This window comes from Lissotriton helveticus, chromosome 7 (genome assembly GCF_964261635.1).
Source record: "Lissotriton helveticus chromosome 7, aLisHel1.1, whole genome shotgun sequence".
NCBI classification, from domain to species: domain Eukaryota; kingdom Metazoa; phylum Chordata; class Amphibia; order Caudata; family Salamandridae; genus Lissotriton; species Lissotriton helveticus.
Window position 1 is genome coordinate 1,288,310,441 of NC_136068.1, and position 16,624 is coordinate 1,288,327,064.

A 16,624-nucleotide genomic window follows, 5' to 3' on the forward strand; every position below is an offset into this window, starting at 1 on the left:
GCAATAAATCAATACGATTCTTATGATTTCACTCACAGGTGAGACGTTTCAAGGCTGCTTATCCAGTCGAATGAGTAATGCGTCACTCACTCCCCCGCCCCTGCGTGCCCGGAGCTTGCTTTGCTGATCAGAGGTCTGAGGCCGAATCACCAGTCAGATTCCGAGGGCCGTGTAGCTTAGATGACCAAAGCCGCATTCACCAATCAGATTGGACTCGACTATAATGACTAGTCGATCATATGCTTCAAATCAGAGTCACCAATCAGAATGCTCAAGCCTAATTACCCATTCAGTGACGTTGCCTCTATAAAAGTCTGCCTCCCGGCTCTGTTCGTTCGGTTACTGGCTTAATGATGGCGCTGTTGATCACCGTCAGTTTTCTGCTGTTTTTCCAGCTGATCTTGTGCACACCTGAGGTGAATGATGGTAGTGCTGTGTTTGTTTGTAGCAGTCGGAGCAGGGGTGGTTCTCTCTGGTTACAGAACTTTGAAAAATGTTTTGCATAGAGGCTGCTTTATTGGCATTGTAGGTGGTGGCTTGGCGTGTGGGGTGGGTTGGGGTGTAGTGGTGGCGAATATTTCACAGGGCGGTTCAAGAGAGCACTCGTTTTAGGCGTTTCGAGGATATTGACCGTGCTTATTCGAAAATGGTTAAAGAAATACAAAGCTCAAGTTTCACTAGTCTGTGCATGGGACGCCAATCCAGTCCGGCCTTTTATTGTGCATTCTGGGACTTGTAGTCTTGTTTATTACAAAATAAACCTTGAAACTAAGTCTCAGAATGCCAAACTGAAACCTGGTATGGATGGGCTAGGCACGCGTGAACCTCGAGAGCTCTAGAAATGGGATAATATGTAAAACTCGAGTTTTTTTTTTAATATAGCATCGAGATTTTTTCTTTAGTACAGCACCTTTAAGATGGAAAACATGTACGCTACTTCTTAATCTATAGAGCCTAACCAAAGTTAACTCAAGCGATCTACTCCTCTTCATATGGCGGTAAAGTCTGATGAGAAAGAGAAAAAAAGAAAATACAAAACGTTGTTGTGTCCTTGCTTGTTGGAGTCATACCAATGTCTGCTAAAATCATTGTCTTTAGCGGTCAACCTGATTTCTATCAATGGAAAAACCCAGCAGCACCTCTCCCAGAACGCCAGCCTTGGAAACGTGAATAGACAAAAGGGCGTTACATCCCATTGGCCTGAGTGGCTGAAAGGGCCCTTTGTAGTTTGTTTTGTATAGTGCATCCTCATAATGTGTCCGCTGTTTCTAAGCACTCTTAGTAACACATTTCACTATGATGCAATTTAATGGTTCACTTGGGACAGAGGGTGGGATGTACCTTGCCAGCCTTTAAACGGGTGACCTGCAGACACGTGCATGTTTCAGCAGCGAGTGTTTCATTGGCTGCTTGCATCACAACACTTCAGAAAACCGGGGGTCTAATATAATAGTAAAAACTATGGTCTATAGAGAAGGCCTGACTGTTAACAAATCAATCGGGGATATAAAATTCCTACAAAGCCTATAGATGAAGATATAACAGTGAACAAATAAGAGAACCACAAGTGATTGTTGGTGAGACTCAATTTTTTTATGGATTCCCATCAAATGTCGTGCGATGATCAATAATCTCATTTGGTCATCCAAAATCATGGGGTGGATGCTTGACCAATCCTATTTTCTTACCTGAACACAAGGTGGACACGTTTGTGTAGCTATAGGTACCACTACTGCTCCTTCTGTGGGCACTTATGTGCATCCTGTCGGGCACGGTTTGATTCACAGATGAAGTCCTGCAGCCTTTCCTCCTTATGAGCGAGGTAAAATGTGCAGCAAGCACTCAGTCGGTTAACTCCTGTTCTAATGACAGTACAGCTTAGTCTTCTTTAGTCAGATCTGCATAAAACAAAAGGTATAGATTTTCTGTAGGGGGGACAAGGGTGTGTTTGCCAACAAGGCCAGGCCCACTGACACAGCAGCCACCCAGGAAGAGGTTACGGTGTTCCAAGATGAGATCAATCTCCCCACCAAGTGAGAATATGCCAGGACCAACTGGAGCCACCCTGCACCAATACCCGGGGTACCAGACCCCTTGCAGAAACCAAACTTTGTTTGAGTCAATCCGCACTCTAACGCTGCAGAGACCGAGCAGCAGACAAGAGACATCCGCATCAGAGTGGTCCAGTTGTCCGGATTTGTCTCCCTTTACAGGTCTAACCGAGAACTGTGTTGCCTTTGATGCACGGGCACCAGCCCATCAAAACCCTCTGCGCCCAAGCTTCCCAACCCAGGTCCACGACAAGACTTCTCCTGCTCTCAGGACCCCCACAAACTGAGCCCCCTGTTGGGAGCTCCTGGATTTTTCCCAAAGTTCCCCTCTGCAGCCTTTTTTCTAGGTGCGCTCCTCCCTGGCCTACGGTGTAGCATGCAAGGCTACCAACCTGCCCTGCTCTTCTGCACCTGGACACCCCAGGGCAGGAAAACTCTAACTGCTGGTGGTACTTTGGACCTCGGTCTCCTAACACTTTAAGACAGAAGAAAGACCCCTGAAAATACCTGTATGCAGTATATGCCCTCTTCTCCATAGGAAAGCATTTCTGCATAAACGCATTTAAGTGACATTCTTACTTGCCCTCAAAAATTACTATGACCAATTTGTGCTCCTGGGCCCACATCCGCGGAGGTAGAGGCCACACTGTGCTTTGACAGCTAACATTTATGTTCAGTCTTTTCTCGTTTTCTCCCATTTATAATAATGTTGCCATTGAGTACTATAGGGCGCAGAGTAAAGTGGCATGAAAATGGAATGTGCCCCTGGTTTGAGAACATGTGAATACTGGTGGGATGGGTGATGTACCCGCATATGTCCTAAATGTCTGGCATGGGTCTGGCCTTACTGAACCTACATTTGACATTCCTCTTTGGAGCCACTTGGCTACAGTGATGGGCGTCAAGGCTACAACTACCAGAATGCAATAACTTAAAAAGAAGAACTGAGCATCGCGTTTATTGGCAGTTGTATAGGAAACTTAATGGTAAGCCTGGCTTCGCAAGTGGTCAAATACAAGCCCTGGAGTGGGCCTTCAACAGTAACTTGATAAGGATTGAGTGTAACTAGAAGCACTGCAGTAGCTTAGCTAGAAGCTAAGCTAGTAGATGGGTCTTCCACGAGCAGTGGGGTCTTTTTTTTTTCCCCACCCAAGACCAATGTGAAGCTCCTAAGAAGTAAATCTCTTTAGTCCACTTCTGGCATTCTAAGCCCTGCTCCTGGCCCACTTTATCTGAGGGAGCAGGTGGCATTTATTGGGTCCAGAGTCCCCATTCTATAATCATTAGGTCACTACGTCCGGGTCGAGCTATATTAGCCGAGCAACACTAATCCCTGAACTGGGTTTGGTTGCATTGTAGTAGGTAAAGAATGAGGTGTATGTGCAGAGCTGGGTGCATTCAGGACAGTAAGAGCAATTTGGATCCTAGTTGGGGTTCAGGAGCTCTGGTACAGCGGATGGGCCCTGACCCGCATCGGAGATGAAGTATGTGCTGCAGCTTTTATTGAACATTGTGCTTTTCTTCTCTAGGGTAAAAGATGTAACATGACTGGCTCATGGAAGAACAGCCTGGGCTCACTGCTCCAGCTCTCAGAGGATGGACAATCTCTTAAAGGGTGCTTCTACACGGCTGTGGAGACTCACAAGGGGGCTGCAGGCAAAACCAAGATGGGCAAAGTGACTGGAATACGTAACCCTGGAGAAGACCCAACCGTAGCCTTCTCGGCCTGCTGGAGCGGGGGTACGTATGCTCAAACTATGGAACGAGTGGGGTTCTGATGCTTTCAACATTGGGTGTTGAGATACAGGTCTACTTCAATCATAAGGGGAAGTAAAGGCACGCATACAGGAGTAGTCTGGGTTGTCCGTCCCAACTCCACAAAGTGGAGTGATTGGCCTGGTCTACTCAGACCACAGTAAATCATTTAATACTGGTCTATTTACTTCCTTTGAATGAGCCACATGTCAACTTGGCAGGCCCTGATTCAGTGTTGGGTGGAACTGTCGTAAAGCGGTCCTTTTTCTGTTGAAAAGGAATAATATCGATGAGCTGTGTCGAGCTTGATTTTGTCAGGTGCTCATTCGTACTCTGATACAAGATGCGCTAGGTAATAAGACACCTAGCGGGGGTTTGGCTAATGGAGGTAGAAGATCTGGACTTGTTATGGTGGGCACTGGCCTCTATGCCCAGTGATAACTGGATGGCGCTAAACTACAGGCTATGCTCCTGGAGGCTTTATTGCTCTGTGACTTCTGCATTGAAGTATACTCTATAAACTTATAGTTGGATAGTCTGCAGTTGCTAAAGCTTGAAGAACTAAAGTAAATCCACAAGGGGCCTGCCATGCCTCTTTAATTCAGCACCTTTAGCAATACCTACTACCACAACCGTGGGCACTTCCACAGAGCTGGCTCAAGGTGGAGGTTTATATATTGAGCTCCCTACGTTCACAGCGGTTTTATTCCCTTGGTAAGTGTCCACTATGCAAATAACATGATGGAGGAATAAAACGGACCCTCTTCGTGTCGCTTTGGTTCACTCTGTCTTTTCTAGGCCATACTTTGCTTAATCTGTCGCAATCCCCGTCGCTCTTCCATTGGCACCTTGAATTCCAGCCCACATGTCCAGCGTTGAATCCCAGTCCACACCCTGAGCCTTTGTAAATACCTTGCTGCTTTGCTTGATTCTGTGATGAAGCATGATTTTGTGCACGACTTGACTAGCTGTAGCAGAACTTTTTTTTTGCATTGTTCCTGAAATGATCGACCACACCAGAAATGAAGCATGTTTATTTGGAAAAGAGCGGAGGAGCCAATAGGCATTGCTGACAACCATCCCGAACACGACTTAAAATATCTGGCTTCACGATTCGTAATGTTCCAAAGCCTTCCACACTGCAGCAATCTACAATTCATCGGAATGTTTCCCCATATTTGTAAAAGAGTAATGAAAGTGTAACGTTGAATCGAATGCCCCACCCCAAAAAAAGTTGTGTAGACACTGTGGAAACTAAGTGACAGTACCCATTTAAGCATAAAATAAGCCAAACACTAACATACAAATTCTGTCTTCCTGGTGCCTAAACTAGTCTTTGCTTTGAGCAACCTTTGTTTCACATTCTTCCATGTTGGGGGTGGCTTGTTTTCCTGGTACTTTTTATATTTTTCTGAATTAATTTGATTCTATTTTGGATATCCTTACTTTATCAAAATGGTGCTTGCTGACTTTTTTATCCAAAATGAACACGATGAAGGCTCAGACTGTCTACCTATAACCATGGAAGGTGTTTCTTTGACTGGAGTTTGCGGAGTGTTCCTGTGAGCCCAAGTCTGGAGATCTCAGTGCCTTGGTAACCTCTCTACCTTAGTTGTAATGGCCCACTCAAAATTCGAATAACTTTCAACGATACCCTTAACCTTTGGATGGTATGAAGCAGTTTGTGTTGACAACCACAGTCCCTTAAATATTTTTATGGTGGACGAAGTAAGCGGAACTCTGCTAATGTGGGTAATGGAAGGATACTCTTCAGACAAATATTTTGCAAGAGTTCAATTACAGCTAGAACATTAGAATGTTGAGATTACTCATGAGACAATGTGGCAGCAGTGGCCTAAACGTACTATAGGCCCGCCACTCAACTATACACTGCCTCTACTTCTCATTCCACTGCCTCTCCAAAATATATGGTTTTGGGAGGAGAAAACAAAAGGCAGATCCTGTGCATCAGGGCACACAAGATTTGATTCCCCCCCCCCCTGCTTTTGCAGCTCGTTGTCACTGGCAAGGTTGGCATTCGCTCTGGTGGTGCCATGTGCGACAGCCTTTTTGCCCCCTGCCCCATGAGTTCCTTCTCCACATAATTAATCCCTCCCTACCACCCTCCAGAAGTGCCCCATATCTCTCTGTAACCATTTTCACATGCATTTGCTTTGTTTTATAGTGCTACTCATATCAGTGTAGTGTTTTGGAGCACTTTACATCACACACATTATACAGAGACCATGAATGTGTGTGAGGATTAAGATATGTAGGAATAGCATGTCATCCATGCTAGTAGGCAGTATATTTTAAGTGTTTTGTCTAGAGAAGCACAAACTCAGGATTTAAAATGTACCACCAGGTTAGGGCTGGCATTACTAAATGGGAATGCATTTCTACCCAAACAAACCCTTTTTAGCAAAATTAGAATAATGTAAGACTGGGGGGGGGGGGGGAAATATAATGCTTAACATACCGTAGCGGGTGGTGGGGAGGCGGTAAAGAGTGGAAGGGGGGGGAGCACAAAAACCCCAACAAACACTTGCACGTGACAGCCAGCCACCGCCTCTCCTCCGTCCTCTACTTCATGCTCCGGTCCCACTGCTGGAAGCAACATGAAGCACCAGGCTCCTGATAGCATTGTGATCGGCTGCAATGTAGAGTTGTGATTGGTCTGAGCGCCGTGGATCGGTGCTCATCCAGGGTATGAGCACGTTCTCCATGCAGGCTGTAATGCAGTCTGATTGGAGAACAGGGAAAGTGTGCATGGCTGTTTTGGGCAGCCCGAGAGGGCCCGCCAGTCATTGTGCCCACTCCCAAGTGCGCACCACTTTTGCCCTGCTCCTCTTTCCTCAGAGCAGCCCCATCCTGACCAGAAAGCTGCTGCTGCAGAAGCAAACATAAAATAACGCGAGTAATCATTTTCTTTACTGCTGTGGAGCAGTGGGGCGAGGCTCCCCTACCTTAGCGGAGGTGCCGCTACTGGTAACCTACCATGCAGTTTGCATGCAGCTCTATGACCGTTAATAGTTCACTGTGCTATATTGGGAACTGCAAGTAACAAAGTATCTCAGTAAAAAAACGAACCCACTGAGCTTTCTACATGAAATGCAGTTGTGATCTGCATGGTACATGATCTTTGCTTCAGGCATGTTAACCCACTGCATTAGGTAACGAAGAGTCAAAACTGCCACTAGACAACTTAATCTCTCTCCAGCAGGAACATTAATCATGAGTTTCTATTTATATTGTTCCCTGAACTGCTGGACACAAACTACATCACGTGCTTTTCGACCTAAAAGCTTTTTTTAAACACTCCCCCCCCACCCCGAGCTTGGTGCCAGGCATGGCTGCACCGGTGCCGCCACCCTAAAACTGGCTCTGCTCATTGGACTCCCTGGCTCAGCTGAACCAGGAAAAGCAGTTTATATGAGCCCAGGGAGAACCAGGGGCTGACTTCAGCCTCCTTTCACAGCTCGTGTTTTAAATGTTCAAATGGTTAACAGCCTAGGCACTGTTAGTGGCAGTGTTTCAACCCCCTTAGTCTTCAGGAGGCCTTTATGTTTAAAAAAAATTGAGACATTCTGCCCTCATGGGGTGTAATCTTTTTGTACCAGCCGCTAGAGACCCACTCCCTGGTTACAATCCTCTCCTTTAGGTTGGGACTTTAATGCTGAAGTGGGCATTCAACAGCCGGAATAGCTCACTAGAGCGGGCTATAATGCTATATTGAGGTACTTGCTGCCTTAATACATGTTTTTTCAAACCATTTTGTGTAGTAATCCGACATCGAAAATACATTCCTCATTTCGGTCTTAAAATTGGTGAAGGAGCCTAAAATCAAATTTACGAGGGCGTGGCTAGATGCTGATATAGCTGCTGAAGATGGCAGCATTGAGGCTTCCTCTGGCCTGAATCTCCTGGTGCCCCTTGTCCCTGGGAGTAGGTCGTCGAGCAGCAGCCTAAAGTCATGCGGGAAGAAACCTCACAAGGGGACTTCTCATTTAGATGTGGTCTTTGCAGATGTACTTGTGATGACCGCTGCAACGGCCCTATTTTCAGGGCAAACATGAGGCCCAACAACACCTTGGTGCACCTATGTAGAACTGCTGGCGACCTAAGCAGATTACCTCAGTTATCCGGGGAATCCCAGCGTTAAGTGAGTGAGAACCTACACAAGGCCTGGCGAAACAGATGTGACCACCTACCTATATGGTTTGGCTTTAGTCAAACAGCTCTTCAACATGCTACATTAGACACAGGGAGGATCTACAAGCTTGCAGTAGCGAGGACCCTCAAACCATTTAGGAGATGGAATAGAGCTTCCTCAATGCAATCTCACACAGAAGGCGCACCCCTTTGGCCTACTCAGAACCCTTTGCACAGACCAGCTTACCACTGCCATGGCAGTTCCAACTGTAACTCATTGGGTGGAGAGTACAATCCTATAGCACTGTTTTTCTAAGGGATAGTCACAAGGAGGCTTAATTGGTCGGGTATTTGCACTTTAAAAAATGGGAATGTCATTCAATTTAATTCAAAATAATTGAAACTTAAAACGCATTTTTTCCCCCCGAATTATGGCAAGGCTTTATGGGAATTCCATAGACACCAATGGATCTTCATGAGCTGTTAAGACGTTATCAGCTCTCGTATCAAATCCTTGAACAAAAATATCAGCTTCTGACTTAATTCTAGGCCACAAAATAATTGGTGTAGTCTCTTTAGGCCATGCCCTTGAAATATCTCCGGCATAAGTGCAATTAGCTTGTGTCAAGACAACCAGGAAGAACAAGCCTTACCACACATTTCATTTCTTAAGGACAATTACTCTGACTTTTAGAAAGGTTGTAAACTAGGATATTTGTGTCTCTCGCCTGAGCCAGCGCATGCGCTGTTCTGCGAGACATTTAGTAAGCTGGCTTTTAAAAGTCCTACCAAAAGCTGGCTGGCCTAAAGTGTGCTGTTACGCGCGCAATGACTAGCCGAGGCGCCATATGGCTTTCCTCTCTCGTCATGGTGCGCTCACATCGCACATCACTCGCCTGCCTGCTTTCACTTTTCCCATCACGCGCACCACTCGCGCGCTCCTCCGCCCCTCCTCTGCCGTGTCTCGCGTTAATGGTAAACATGTTAAACACGCTGCTTTCAGTTTAGCTCACATGCGCACCACTTTTAAAGCTGGGTTTGTTATTTTAGTCCTGGTTTTGTAGTAGTCTGACGTGAATGCCAACCATCCCACTTCAGCAGGGAAACTCCTGATTTGCCCTTACATCCTGCTTCAGTGTTCCAGACTACACGCTGCTGGCCTTTTGCAACCACTGTGATTGCCCAGTGGCCTGAAAACTGCTAGTAAGCACGCTATGGCTTGCTTGCAACTTCTTCTAATATCACTCTCCGATGATTACAAGGTAAGCATTTAAAAACATAGTAAGACAAACGTTTGCGAAATAAACAGTATTCATTGCAAGGCTCAACACCTGCAGTATGGCGCCCTAGTTCCCATGTCTACAGAGAACTTGGCACTCTAGTTCTTAAAGAACTTGGTGCTGTGCTATGGCCTGTTCCTAAGTAATGCAACTAGCGCAGGTTTCACACCACAGTCCTGTGGGTTACCAAGCTGCGATCCTTGCGTATGGAACACATATACCACATTTTCATCACTGAGACTGTCCATTTGATACGGAGGTGGCGCATGTTTCCCAGTTTTAGTGCTACGGTACGTGCAGAAGATGTGCCGCTAACGTAGATTCTTCCTGCGGATGTTTGTGACTTTGCGGCGCTGTGTGCGTAAGGAACGCCAGTGGCGCAGTGTCTCTCGGGCCGTTGTCTGTGTGGGTCCCTGTGTCTGTCTCCTGTCTCCCAGACAGGCTGCTGTCTGAGCCCGGGGGCCATGGATCCTGCTGGGGGCCCCTCTGCTCCCTCGGGCCCCAGGACCTGCACAGCACAACCCGGAGCCCTGGCCCACGCATTGCGGTTGTGAGTATCTCCCTCCCAGCAGTGCCCCCACCCCTTACCCCATTCACTTTGACCTTTGCTTCTGTTACTTTATGCAATTGCTGTTTGACAAAAGGAGTTTGATATGAGATGAAGCGGAGCTGTAATAACAGTAGGCCACAATCACACATTGCATAAAACACAATTTCCTGCCACTGGGATGCGTTTTGTTTTTCTTTGCTGGGTTTTTGCTTTCCAGCAGTCGGTGGATAGAATATTGTGCCTCGGTTTCTGTACGGCCAGTACACATCTTCTACGATTGTGCGCTTCCCAATACCTCGTTGAGTGCAGAGACTTCCTGAGATCAGGTCTTAGCAAATTTGAATACTTGGAAGATAGCTCAAAGGGTTAATGTTCCTGCTGGAGAGTTCTATATGTTCTATGCTCATCATTGGGGGCAGCTCTTGTATGAGAGGTTAGTTGTTCACGCTTCTGTTGCAGTGGTGTGTGCTTAGCTCACATATCCGTCTTGAGTAGGATAGCTCAGTGGGTTATACTTTGTTCTGTCGCAAGGACTTTGTCACCTGCAGCACATACTCTTAAATTCTGGGAGTCACTGCTTTGATGATGGCAATCTACTCTACTTTACTGTGTCCAAGGGAGTATGCTGAAAGATGTTAGTCACTCACTCCCCGGGGTGCAATATATTCAGTCCTCATTAACTGGCCGTTTTCTTTACCACAAATGTGTGGTAATTGCCACTGGCTGAGATTAATTAAGCGTTCTATCTATCGCTCCTTGTAATCTTTATTGTGAGTCCCTAAGTGCACCGCTATGCACTGATGTGGGCCTGTGTTCACTGTGCCACTGGAACCAAGCTGCACATGGCCGGAGGCCCCAATAGGCAACCAGCATTAGCATAGCCAATAGGTCTCGCCTTTGGGACCTTTTATAAGTGTTTAACCATGCAACAGTTAATGTTGTTGCACCAAGGACATTGTGTGGCATAACTAAATACTTATAGGATCCCAAAAGCAAGACATATTGGCTATGCCAGTGCTTGTTTCTTTTGGGTCATCTGTTTAATAAAACTGAACGCTTCACATAATACCTGATCATCCAGTATACACTCAGTCTTGTCACCCTAGCTGATACTCCCAGCAGTGCGTTTTTCGCCTTCCAGACTTTGGGTTAAACCATCCTCCAATCCTCTTCTACACATTCAGTATTCATCTTCAACGCGCAAACGAGATGAGCAATCTCCACACGTTTTTCTTTCTAACCTGGGAAAGGCCAGACTCCTATTCATTTATATGGGCAGCCATACTTATTTACTGTGCAGAACATTTTACTTTTTTTTTCTCTCTCGACTATTTGATTTTTTAAAATTTTTTTTTTGGTGAGCAAATAAAATAGCGAGTCTCTTACCCAATCAAACTGCTTAAAATTGTCAATTCCCCTGTAGAATCTGCTTTTGTCCTACCAGAACTGTCCCCGAGTTTGTGGGTAAAATGGCTACCTCAAACTGGATTTTAGTGTTGCACGTGGGAGGACACCATGATTACCATAGTACACGGACCCACTCATTCAGCACTCTGAACCACAGTGTACTGTGCCCGAAGACTCCTCTTAAAAATGTCTATAGTGGGTAGAGTTGGTCATGGAAACTTTAATGTATAGGTTGGTGCATGTCCAGGGGTCACTACCACCCACTAGCTAGTAACAGGTATAAATGTGACACCTCTGGGCACCCACTTCAGGACACTAATATGGACTTTCAGAAGCAGACTGAACCTGCTGTTTGTGACCTGAGTGAAGGCCTGAAGGACTGGACTTGCTCCCTTCATGACTGGACCTGCTCCTTTTCATACCCAGGACAAGCAAGTGCACTCCAAGGATCAAAAGGTGACCTCCTGTTCAAGTTACAGGGAACAGCTACAAGAGACATTTTCCTCAGCTGTCCAGTGAAGGATCAAAGTACTGGCAATAAAATGGCAGAATGGGAACCAGTATAGCTCTGGCCTCATTTTGCGGAGGGCTTAAACCCCTGGGTCACCAAACCAGTTTGGTTGATCAGTTTCTTCCATTTGAAGGAGTAAATGACCATGCCCTTCTTGAAGGGCATTCCATTTTTATATAATATTTGAAATATTTGTAAAATTTTCAATTAAAATGTTCCCCCCCTCCCATCAAGCAGTTTCAGATGTAACTGAGAAATTCCTAACGTAGGGAATGGCATGAGTTAGAGTATCTGGTCAACCTCTCCCCTGCAGCTCTGCTAGGTTTGCTATGTGATGGGGTTTGAAAGCGACGCTTTGGATTTGCACTGACTTACTACACCCAGCAAAGTCCGCTCCCTTGTGTATGCAGGGCAAGACCTGGACACAGACTTCAGACCAGAATGAAGCGGTTAGATGTCGTGTGGCTTTTAGCACGCCAAGTAAACTGACGTTTGGAAGCTGTGAAGTGTGGCTGCCTGCACAAGGTGCCGAACTCATCCAGCCCCTCTGACCTGCCAGAAGACATGGGGCAACCTGGAGCTGGGAGGAGCTGTGCTGCACTCCTGGAGTGGGAGGATTCCTCCATGACCACTAGAGGAATACGCAGGAATGTTCATGGACTGCCCTTACAGAATGGAGGAGAATTGTGGAAAGGAACTGTTACTGTGAACCTATCTTCGCAGTGACTGATCCAAAATAATTAGTTAGTTTTAATATAGAAACATTCTAGTACTGTTGAATGCAATAAACAAGGCGCTTCTGTAGGGTGGATAAACCCTGGCAGAGTCTAACACATTAAAGTTTTTAATCCTCCATCTGGAATATTATCACTCCAGAATCATGTATGAATCTCGTATGATCAAGGTTTTCATTAGAACCCTGCAGTGATCCAGCCTCACCGTCCATTTGGCCCCAATGGCTGGGAGCCCTGCCACCCTTAATGCTAATGCGATGTCCCTTTTTACCAATTAAGGCTAAAATCGGATGCTGCGTTACCCCCATCTAGTGTAATGTTCTCCAGGATATTCAACCATGACACTTTCAGGGTAAAGTTAATGGTTCGTTGCACGGTCTCTGGCCACACCTTCCCAATAACCTTCTGTTTAATACAGTATGTGGCAACTCCACATAGTGCCTCCTGACATCTGAGACTTATGGGTGTTCTCTACCTAGGTGCTTCAGTCTTTCTCTGGTGTCGTAGATTTCATGTTGATATTTAAATTGTACTAATCAAACAACCGAACTTGCTGTGTGTGCCATTAATGCAACCTGCCACTGCACATTGTCAATCTATCGTACATCTGCCTCCCACTCACTTGTAAGTTCTGGGAATGTGTATGGATGAACAGTTTTATTAAAAAGATTGTGAGAAGTGGATGTCTGAGTTGAACACCAATTATCAGAACGCGAATATTTGACCCCCAGCACTTACCTAATTAACTTGGCTTCAGCGACCCTAGCTGATCTTGCAGTTAGACTGCACTCCTCCAGGAGAACGCAATTTAGCAGCGTTAAACCGGAATAAAAATTGGAACCTTTTGTGGCGGAGTTCTAGGCCAAAAATGGAGCAAAAGTGGATTTTAATACAGAATAACCAACATGTGATGGCCTTTATGGCATTTCATGAATTTTCCTCTGACACAGAATTATTGATTATACAATTCTATAACTCATTAATCCCTAGTTTCTAAGTGTCAAAATCTTAAAGAGCACAGACCGTTCATAAAGAATCTAAGTCAAATGGACATAGAAAAAATAGTCTTCAACAACAGCCGTCATAATGACTGCTTTAAAAATCCAACAAGACCCAAAAGGAACAACCCAATGAAGCCAAGACTAAAATTGAACAGCTAAAGCACAAGTTACATCACACTTTCTATTAGATTTTGCGAATTCAGCATAGTATGATCATAGTTAGGGTTGCATTGCAAATCAAACTAAATAGCTTTTTAAATATATTGGCACGAACATTTCTTTAATGTGAAGTCTTAAAACATCCTTCTAATATTGGCTCAAAGAATGTGTACATTCATACTAACACTTCAGTAGAAGTCCTTAAACATGCTGTGGGTACACGGTGGAAGCTTCTTTCACAGTGCAGGCTTTATAACCCCTTGCACACCCCTCACATTGACATTATTTACTTGGCACTTCGGAAATGAGGGTAGCGGTGCCTTGCAGCTGGACACTAATAAGGAGGTGGAATGAGCAGAAGCAACTGGAACCGATCAGAAAATGCTTCCATATTAGAAAGAATGGCATCTAGCAGGACTATGTGGCATAACTGTTTCTCGTAATCTAATTTTCTAAACGACCTATGTAGCTCGTTTCAGGTGCTACATCATTAGTTCATCGGTTATACTAGAAACATGGTTTAAAACACTAGGATTTTCACACCATTTGCAAATTTTTAAAAAAAGCCCTCATGTTCGCGTTGTCATTTTTGCCTCTGGGATTGCATTCTGGTAGATCTCCCACCTCTGCTAGATGTGGCACCAAAGTATGTATGAGAAACAGATAATTAGTCTCTTTTTATTCAAATTATTTTTTTATATTTCTTTAAGTTGGTGTGGGAGTTTTACTGAGTGATTTCTTGAGGATTCACAGGTTGTATTGCTAATACTGATCCTTAGTGTGTGTTCTATGAAATGGCGCTGGCTTGAACAAACTGTTTGCCTGACCAGGAGCTAGACTTTCCACTCCTAGCAACTGGACCAACTGCTCTTGCCTGTGCACTTCCACTTACCTCAAACGGTTGACAGGCTGCTACACGGTTGTCTGTCTTTATTTTTCTGCCAACAGTGCCTCTACAGCCATGGTCTCCCATATGCCCCATTAGCACGTCTACCGGGTAAGCATGAAGGGTCGGTTTCTTTTCTCTGGCAGCAGTCCTCCCAAATCGATGGCCCATTTTCCAGGTCCCTGGAGAAACCTCCTCCTACTGCATTGGTCACAGGCCCAGGATTGCAACAGCCAAAAGTGCTGTTGGAATTCCTACTAGATCCATAAGGGTGGCTAGCTCTTCCAGTACGTTGTAGTAATCTGGCACACTATTTGAGCGGTGTGCCTTCTGCACCACTTGCTTCATCATCTAGCTCCTGTTTCGGGAAACTTCTTTAGTTTGTTAGCTGTGAGGTACCACCCCATCATAACTTTGTCCTGACAAACTATTTTTTATGGACCTCTTTTCACAATTATTCCCGTTCTGCAGACATTTTATGCCTGAATCCCACTAACACTTGGGCATGTAGTTCTACTCTAGTTCTTGAGGGGAATTGAGCATTACACAAATGGCTGAAACACACCACTTAGTACCTTTTTTAGTATGTCCGTTTTTTCCTGAGGTGAGCTGCTAGGTACCCACCTCTTTAACTTGGACTGTTGCACCCAGTAATGGTCATGTTGGTACCGGAAATACTATGCCTCTGAAGATAGCAAATGTGTGTGCTGATTGCGAAAGTACCTAATTTGCCTAGTTTTGTAAACCGATCTGAGATTGGTCTATTCTCCATTTCTGGAAGGCCAGTTCCCTCCCCTTTTAGCAGGTGTGAAATCTAGACCGTTATGTATAGGTGTTAATAGGGACAGGAAGAATGTGATCTAGCTTGCCTGTGTTATCTTATCCCAGGCCTCCAGTAACCATGCTTGTTGTGTGGCTGTAGTATGTTTTGGGGTTTGTTGTGTGAACCATGTTGGATCCCAAAGGATGTTCTTACTACAGCTTGGTCCATGTGAACCAGTGCTTGTTGGGCCTCTCCTGGACCACTCTCCCACTATATGAAGCTGGGTTTCTCTGTAGTAATTGAGAACGTACAGGTTTCCCACACCTCAGCTGCAGCTCCCTATTGTCTCAAATCTTGGGTGCCGTTGTCTGCCACACAGAGCTAACCAGTGCTCAGAGGTCAACCAATGTTTTCTTATTTTAACCAGTAAAATATGAATAGTAGTCCGTTATTCATTTTAATTGCCACTATGCAACCCTGCCATGACCTAGATGTCTGTCCGCCATCTTAAGTCTGCCCTAAGATGGATAGGTTGCCTATAAACCAGCTCAAAAGTGAAGCGGTGACCTGCTCACCCAGATATCCTGCTCCATAGGGTTTGCACTTCCTGAGCGAGAGGCCAAAGTTTCGACGCTCCGATTGGCAATTGGTAATATTGCCTCCTGATTCTCTACCATATTCTCCCACCACTTATCAACTGTGGAAGAGATCTCTCCTGGTCTCCCAGCAATAACATGCCATCAGTGTGTTAATATTTTGTGTTCCACCCCCTCAACGTTGTACCTTTTTTATCCACAATCTTCGTCTCATGGTGACAATAAGTTCATATGGTCTTAGTCTCAGGAGGACCAAAGATAGCTTTGCCTAGTTGAGACCGATGGGATTGCTCTGAAAATACCTCAGATGCTATCTTCGGAGCGTGTTAAACTGCAGAGCATGTTGATAAAGGCTGTCCCCTCCAGGATCCCTCGACTGCAACGATCTCACCACCCACAAGATGCGCATGTGGGTCCCAGTGGTCACCCGTCTTGCAGGCTGTCCGTCCCAGGCACCTGCGGGATGGCAAAAGGGACCCATGCTGCTGTACAGTCCTCCCAGCACGGAGCTCCATGGCTAAGCGGCCATCTCCGCTCCCCCGCTGCTGTGAATTCTGTTGGAAAATATTTTAAACCCTTAAATACTCCTCATGAATTCTGGAATCGTTTGTTTTTACTGTACACCTTGAGTACGGATTTTCAACTGCCTTTGTAAGGAGTAAATTAAAGAATTTGAATAGCACAACACCATTTATGTGCTGTGAAGTGGTTGGAGGGGAATAGAGTTTGAGAACCCACAAATTCCTGAAATTATTCAGAGCATCCCTGACGTGGCAGGC

General features: G+C 45.4%; 1 protein-coding gene across 1 annotated transcript in view; it reads left to right on the forward strand.

Moving 5' to 3' along the window:
* Window positions 1-273: 273 nt before the first annotated feature.
* The window catches only part of LOC144767347 (avidin-like), a 47,041-nt gene continuing 30,690 nt past the window's right edge, over window positions 274-16,624 (forward strand). Inside the window, exons 1-2 of the mRNA XM_078650822.1 lie at window positions 274-416; window positions 3,581-3,791. Of these exons, the coding sequence (XP_078506948.1) occupies window positions 351-416; window positions 3,581-3,791 (277 nt within the window). The 5' untranslated portion in view covers window positions 274-350. The remainder of the gene's footprint in view (window positions 417-3,580; window positions 3,792-16,624) is intronic.